We start from the raw sequence: 7,500 nt of genomic DNA, 5'->3' as shown, positions 1-7,500 counted from the left end.
CAGAAAATCAGACAGAGACAGGCAGTCGGACAGGTGATGACAGTAAACTACATTACAGTCAAAACTACAGCAATCAACCCATCTACCAATAAACAGTAAATAAACCCTACTGATCTGTTTCCTGCTTTAGGATAAACATCTCCTCCTCAGCTGAACCAAGTCCTTGTGAAGCCATACAGGTGGTGTGGACCATCAAGCTGCTCCAGACACGTAGTTCACATTTTTATCAGTTGGTTCAATCTAATCCCTTAAGTCATGGCACCCCCCCCTCAAACACAGGAAGTAGATGTTTTTGGCACCCCCCCCTCAAACACAGGAAGTAGATGTTTTCGGCACCCCTCAAAAACAGGAAGTAGATGTTTTTGGCACCCCCTCAAACACAGGAAGTAGATGTTTTTGGCACTCCCCTCAAAAACAGGAAGTAGATGTTTTTGGCACCTCCTCAAAAACAGGAAGTAGATGCTTTTGGCACCCCCTCAAAAACAGGAAGTAGATGTTTTTGGCACTCCCTCAAAAACAGGAAGTAGATGTTTTTGGCACCCCCTCAAAAACAGGAAGTAGATGCTTTTGGCACCCCCTCAAAAACAGGAAGTAGATGTTTTTGGCACCCCCTCAAAAACAGGAAGTAGATGTTTTTGGCACCCTCAAAAACAGGAAGTAGATGTTTTTGGCACCCCCTCAAACACAGGAAGTAGATGTTTTTGGCACCCCCTCAAACACAGGAAGTAGATGTTTTTGGCACCCCCTCAAACACAGGAAGTAGATGTTTTTGGCACCCCCTCAAACACAGGAAGTAGATGTTTTTGGCACCCCCTCAAACACAGGAAGTAGATGTTTTTGGCACCCCCTCAAACACAGGAAGTAGATGTTTTTGGCACCCCCTCAAACACAGGAAGTAGATGTTTTTGGCACCCCCTCAAACACAGGAAGTAGATGTTTTTGGCACTCCCCTCAAAACAGGAAGTAGATGTTTTTGGCACTCCCTCAAAAACAGGAAGTAGATGCTTTTGGCACCCCCTCAAACACAGGAAGTAGATGTTTTTGGCACCCCCTCAAACACAGGAAGTAGATGTTTTTGGCACCCCGCCCTCAAACACAGGAAGTAGATGTTTTTGGCACCCCGCCCTCAAACACAGGAAGTAGATGTTTTTGGCATCCCCCTCAAACACAGGAAGTAGATGTTTTTGGCACCCCCTCAAACACAGGAAGTAGATGTTTTTGGCATCCCCCCTCAAACACAGGAAGTAGATGTTTTTGGCATCCCCCTCAAACACAGGGAGTAGATGTTTTTGGCACCCCCCAAAAACACAGGAAGTAGATGTTTTTGGCCCTATACAGCCCTATGGGCCCTGGTCAACAGTAGTCCCCTATACAGCCCTATGGGCAATGGTCAACAGTAGTCCCCTATACAGCCCTATGGGTCCTGGTCAACAGTAGTCCCCTATACAGCCCTATGGGCCCTGGTCAACAGTAGTGCCCTATACAGCCCTATGGGCCCTGGTCAACAGTAGTGCCCTATACAGCCCTATGGGCCCTGGTCAACAGTAGTGCCCTATACAGCCCTATGGGCCCTGGTCAACAGTAGTCCCCTATACAGCCCTATGGGCCCTGGTCAACAGTAGTGCCCTATACAGCCCTATGGGCCCTGGTCAACAGTAGTGCCCTATACAGCCCTATAGGCCCTGGTCAACAGTAGTGCCCTATACAGCCCTATGGGCCCTGGTCAACAGTAGTGCCCTATACAGCCCTATGGGCCCTGGTCAACAGTAGTCCCCTATACAGCCCCATCGGCCCTGGTGCCCTATACAGCCCTATGGGCCCTGGTCAACAGTAGTGCCCTGTACTGCCCTATGGGCACTGGTCAACAGTAGTCCCCTATACAGCCATATGGGCCCTGGTCAACAGTAGTGCCCTATACAGCCCTATGGGCCCTGGTCAACAGTAGTGCCCTATACAGCCCTATGGGCCCTGGTCAACAGTAGTGCCCCATGGGCCCTGGTCAACAGTAGTGCCCCATGGGCCCTGGTCAACAGTAGTGCCCTATGGGCCCTGGTCAACAGTAGTGCCCTATGGGCCCTGGTCAACAGTAGTGCCCTATGGGCCCTGGTCAACAGTAGTGCCCTATGGGCCCTGGTCAACAGTAGTGCCCTATGGGCCCTGGTCAACAGTAGTGCCCTATGGGTCCTGGTCACCAGTAGTGCCCTCATGGGCCCTGGTCAACAGTAGTGCCCCTATGGGCCCTGGTCAACAGTAGCCCTTATACAGCCCTATTGGCAATGGTCAACAGTAGTCCCCTATACAGCCCTATGGGTCCTGGTCAACAGAATCCCCTTTATACAGCCTTATGGGCCCTGGTCAACAGTAGTGCCCTATACAGCCCTATTGGCAATGGTCAACAGTAGTCCCCTATACAGCCCTATGGGTCCTGGTCAACAGTAGTCCCCAATACAGCCCTATGGGCCCTGGTGCCCTATACAGCCCTATGGGCCCTGGTCAACAGTAGTCCCTATACAGCCCTATGGGCCCTGGTCAACAGTAGTGCCCTATGGGCCCTGGTCAACAGTAGTGCCCTATGGGCCCTGGTCAACAGTAGTGCCTTATACAGCCCTATGGGCCCTGGTCAACAGTAGTGCCCTATACAGCCCTATGGGCCCTGGTCAACAGTAGTGCCCTATGGGCCCTGGTCAACAGTAGTGCCCTATGGGCCCTGGTCAACAGTAGTGCCCTATGGGCCCCTGGTCAGCAGTAGTGCCCTATGGGCCCTGGTCAACAGTAGTGCCTATGGGCCCTGGTCAACAGTAGTGCCCTATGGGCCCTGGTCAACAGTAGCCCTATGGCCCTGGTCAACAGTAGTGCCCTATGGGCCCTGGTCAACAGTAGTGCCCTATGGGCCCTGGTCAACAGTAGTGCCCTATGGGCCCTGGTCAACAGTAGTGCCCTATGGGCCCTGGTCAACAGTAGTGCCCTATGGGCCCTGGTCAACAGTAGTGCCCTATGGGCCCTGGTCAACAGTAGTGCCCTATGGGCCCTGGTCAACAGTAGTGCCCTATGGGCCCTGGTCAACAGTAGTGCCCTATGGGCCCTGGTCAACAGTAGTGCTATATGGGCCCTGGTCAACAGTAGTGCCCTATACAGCCCTATGGGCAATGGTCAACAGTAGTCCCCTATACAGCCTTATGGGCCCTGGTCAACAGTAGTGCCCTATACAGCCCTATGGGCCCTGGTCAACAGTAGTCCCCTATACAGCCCTATGGGTCCTGGTCAACAGTAGTCCCCTATACAGCCCTATGGGCCCTGGTGCCCTATACAGCCCTATGGGCCCTGGTGCCCTATACAGCCCTATGGGCCCTGGTGCCCTATACAGCCCTATGGGCCCTGGTCAACAGTAGTCCCCTATACTGCCCTATGGGCCCTGGTCAACAGTAGTCCCCTATACTGCCCTATGGGCCCTGGTCAACAGTAGTCCCCTATACAGCCCTATGGGCTCTGGTCAACAGTAGTCCCTATACAGCCCTATGGGCCCTGGTCAACAGTAGTGCCCTATGGGCCCTGGTCAACTGTAGTCCCTATACAGCCCTATGGGCCCTGGTCAACAGTAGTGCCCTATGGGCCCTGGTCAACAGTAGTGCCCTATGGGCCCTGGTCAACAGTAGTGCCCTATGGGCCCTGGTCAACAGTAGTGCCCTATGGGCCCTGGTCAACAGTAGTCCCCTATGGGCCCTGGTCAACAGTAGTCCCCTATACAGCCCTATGGGCCCTGGTCAACAGTAGTCCCCTATACAGCCCTATGGGCCCTGGTCAACAGTAGTGCCCTATACAGCCCTATGGGCCCTGGTCAACAGTAGTGCCCTATACAGCCCTATGGGCCCTGGTCAACAGTAGTGCCCTATACAGCCCTATGGGCCCTGGTCAACAGTAGTGCCCTATACAGCCCTATGGGCCCTGGTCAACAGTAGTCCCCTATACAGCCCTATGGGCCCTGGTCAACAGTAGTCCCCTATACAGCCCTATTGGCCCTGGTCAACAGTAGTGCACTATACAGGAAACAGGGTCTCTATTTGGGACGTAGACAAGAAGAACACACTTACACTGGTACTGTTGAGGAAGTTTCCAATGGCCAAAAGCGTTGCTAGGATGCGCTTAAAGGTTTTGTTTTTGGCGAGCTGCTCCATGCCTAGTTTCAGGTCGAAGAGAGGCTCCGCTATCTCCTGTACAGAGACAAAGAGAAGAACAACATTCAGAGACGAAGAGAGGCCCAGCTATCTCCTGTACAGAGACGAAGAGAGGCCCAGCTATCTCCTGTACAGAGACGAAGAGAGGCTCAGCTATCTCCTGTACAGAGACGAAGAGAGGCCCAGCTATCTCCTGTACAGAGATGAAGAGGCCCAGCTATCTCCTGTACAGAGAAGAAGAGAGGCTCAGCTATCTCCTGTACAGAGAAGAAGAGAGGCTCAGCTATCTCCTGTACAGAGAAGAAGAGAGGCTCAGCTATCTCCTGTACAGAGAAGAAGAGAGGCTCAGCTATCTCCTGTACAGAGACGAAGAGAGGCCCAGCTATCTCCTGTACAGAGACGAAGAGAGGCTCAGCTATCTCCTGTACAGAGACGAAGAGAGGCCCAGCTATCTCCTGTACAGAGATGAAGAGAGCCCAGCTATCTCCTGTACAGAGAAGAAGAGAGGCTCAGCTATCTCCTGTACAGAGAAGAAGAGAGGCTCAGCTATCTCCTGTACAGAGAAGAAGAGAGGCTCAGCTATCTCCTGTACAGAGAAGAAGAGAGGCTCAGCTATTTCCCGTACAGAGAAGAAGAGAGGCTCAGCTATCTCCCGTACAGAGACGAAGAGAGGCTCAGCTATCTCCCGTACAGAGACGAAGAGAGGCTCAGCTATCTCCCGTACAGAGACGAAGAGAGGCTCAGCTATCTCCTGTACAGAGACGAAGAGTGGCTCAGCTATCTCCTGTACAGGGACGAAGAGAGGCTCAGCTATCTCCTGTACAGAGAAGAAGAGAGGCTCAGCTAATATCCTATTACTGAGAAAGAGAGGAGAAGCTCAGCTATCTCCTGTACAGAGAAGAAGAGAGGCTCAGCTATCTCCTGTACAGAGAAGAAGAGAGGCTCAGCTATCTCCTGTACAGAGAAGAAGAGAGGCTCAGCTATCTCCTGTACAGAGAAGAAGAGAGGCTCAGCTATCTCCTGTACAGAGAAGAAGAGAGGCTCAGCTATCTCCCGTACAGAGAAGAAGAGAGGCTCAGCTATCTCCCGTACAGAGACGAAGAGAGGCTCAGCTATCTCCGTACAGAGACGAAGAGGCTCAGCTATCTCCGTACAGAGACTAAGAGAGGCTCAGCTATCTCCCGTACAGAGACGAAGAGAGGCTCAGCTATCTCCTGTACAGAGACGAAGAGAGGCTCAGCTATCTCCTGTACAGAGACGGACAACATTCAGGGGGGAGAGAGGCTCAGCTATCTCCTGTACAGAGACGAACATTCAGGAGGAAACAAACTGCATGAAACAGGCAGTCAGTGACTGAGCGTGCGTGCGTGCGTGCGTGTGCGTGCGTGCGTGCGTGCGTGCGCGCGTGTGTGCGTGTGTGCGTGCGTGTCGTGTCTGCCGATGCTGTGCGCCGTTCGTAGTGTGTGTGCTGATGCCCGTGCGTGCGTATGCAGCTGCGTGCTGCGTGCGTGACCGTGCAGTGACGTGCTGTGCGTGCCACGAGCAGAACAATAGCCTGGTCCCAGATCAGTTTCTGCAGGAGGCACGAGGACTATTCCATAGTGAGAGCAGAACACTAGCCTGGTCCTCGATCAGTTTCTGCAGGAGGACTATTCCATAGTGAGAGCAGAACACTAGCCTGGTCCCAGATCAGTTTCTGCATGAGGACTATTCCATAGTGAGAGCAGAACACTAGCCTGGTCCCAGATCAGTTTCTGCAGGAGGACTATTCCATAGTGAGAGCAGAACACTAGCCTGGTCCTCGATCAGTTTCTGCAGGAGGCACAAGGACTATTCCATAGTGAGAGCAGAACACTAGCCTGGTCCTCGATCAGTTTCTGCAGGAGGACTATTCCATAGTGAGAGCAGAACACTAGCCTGGTCCCAGATCAGTTTCTGCATGAGGACTATTCCATAATGAGAGCAGAACACTAGCCTGGTCCTCGATCAGTTTCTGCATGAGGACTATTCCATAATGAGAGCAGTACACTAGCCTGGTCCTAGATCAGTTTCTGCATGAGGACTATTCCATAGTGAGAGCAGAACAGACTGCATCCAAGGCTAGAAGCCACCCCCTACCTTTTCCAGGGTTTCATAGTTGAGTTTGAAGGCCCAGAGCTGTAGTCGAGCGCTGAGGCCACTGATGGAGGACAGGGTGAGAAGGAACTGTTCTGCTGAGCCCAGGGGGACGTCCGGGTTGGCCAGCTGAGCCTCCTGGATCTTCTGCTTCTCCTCCTCCGAAGGAGTCATCGTCAGGATTTTCTACAAGACAACAGATGACTGGAGTTAGAGGAGGAGGCATGATGTTTCTAGAGAGTGAGAGAGAGAGAGAGAGAGAGAGAGAGAGAGAGAGAGAGAGAGAGAGGGGGGATGACTGGAACAGAGGACTGGAGGCATGATGTTTTTAGAGGGAGAAGAGAGAGAGAGGGGGAGGACTGGAACAAAGGACTGGAGGCATGGATTTGTACCACCAGTGAAAGGAAAATCAGAGGACTAAGAAAGTGTGAGTAGTTGACATGTTGTTATAACACAATAGAAGGTGCTAACAGAGTGATGTTCAGGTAAACATCGTTGACAGTAAACATTTATTCAACCACACTAGAGAAACAGTGCACTTCTCCTCCTGAACCCTATGCAGGTCAGAGTGCACTGGTCCTGGTGTAAACAGCACCCACAGATCCTATTCAACAGTGATTCCAAATGGTAACAGCGCCACCCGGTGGTAGAAAGACAGTATCACCTCGATGCCCTCCTTGTTGATGGCGAACTCGTCAAAGTTGAGGATGGCGGTCTTGATGACGTGGACAGCTGGTAGTACGGTCATGCCGATGTTGATGCTGTTACTCCTCTTAGAGTCCAACACCAGAATCTCTGCTTTCTTCACTTCTGATCCTTTCTGCAGGGACAAGCAGAGAAAAGAGTCAAGCCAACACGTCAAGCCACCTACGTCAAGCCACCTCGTCAAGCCACCTCGTCAAGCCACCTCGTCAAGCCACCTCGTCAAGCCACCCCGTCAAGCCACCCGTCAAGCCACCCCGTCAAGCCACCCCGTCAAGCCAACCCGTCAAGCCAACCCGTCAAGCCAACCCGTCAAGCCACCCCGTCAAGCCACCCCGTCAAGCCACCCCGTCAAGCCACCCAGTCAAGCCACCCCGTCAAGCCACCCCGTCAAGTCACCCAGTCAAGTCACCAGTCAAGTCACCCAGTCAAGTCACCAGTCAAGCCACCCCGTCAAGCCACCCCGTCAAGCCACCCAGTCAAGCCACCCAGTCAAGCCACCCCGTCAAGT

General features: G+C 52.7%; 1 protein-coding gene across 1 annotated transcript in view; it reads right to left on the bottom strand.

The window, feature by feature from the left end:
* Positions 1–7,112, bottom strand: part of LOC124030039 (FH1/FH2 domain-containing protein 3-like) — a gene marked incomplete at its 3' end in the record, with an annotated part of 8,904 nt that extends 1,792 nt beyond the window's left edge. The window contains exons 1-3 of the mRNA XM_046341556.1: positions 6,952–7,112; positions 6,291–6,473; positions 4,089–4,208 (exon numbers count right to left, since the gene is read on the bottom strand). Of these exons, the coding sequence (XP_046197512.1) occupies positions 4,089–4,208; positions 6,291–6,473; positions 6,952–7,035 (387 nt within the window). The remainder of the gene's footprint in view (positions 1–4,088; positions 4,209–6,290; positions 6,474–6,951) is intronic.
* Positions 7,113–7,500: the final 388 nt, after the last annotated feature.

The sequence above is a fragment of the Oncorhynchus gorbuscha genome, unplaced genomic scaffold (assembly GCF_021184085.1).
Source record: "Oncorhynchus gorbuscha isolate QuinsamMale2020 ecotype Even-year unplaced genomic scaffold, OgorEven_v1.0 Un_scaffold_8982, whole genome shotgun sequence".
Classification (NCBI taxonomy): Eukaryota; Metazoa; Chordata; class Actinopteri; order Salmoniformes; family Salmonidae; genus Oncorhynchus; species Oncorhynchus gorbuscha.
This window is presented reverse-complemented; position numbering and strand designations above follow the sequence as displayed.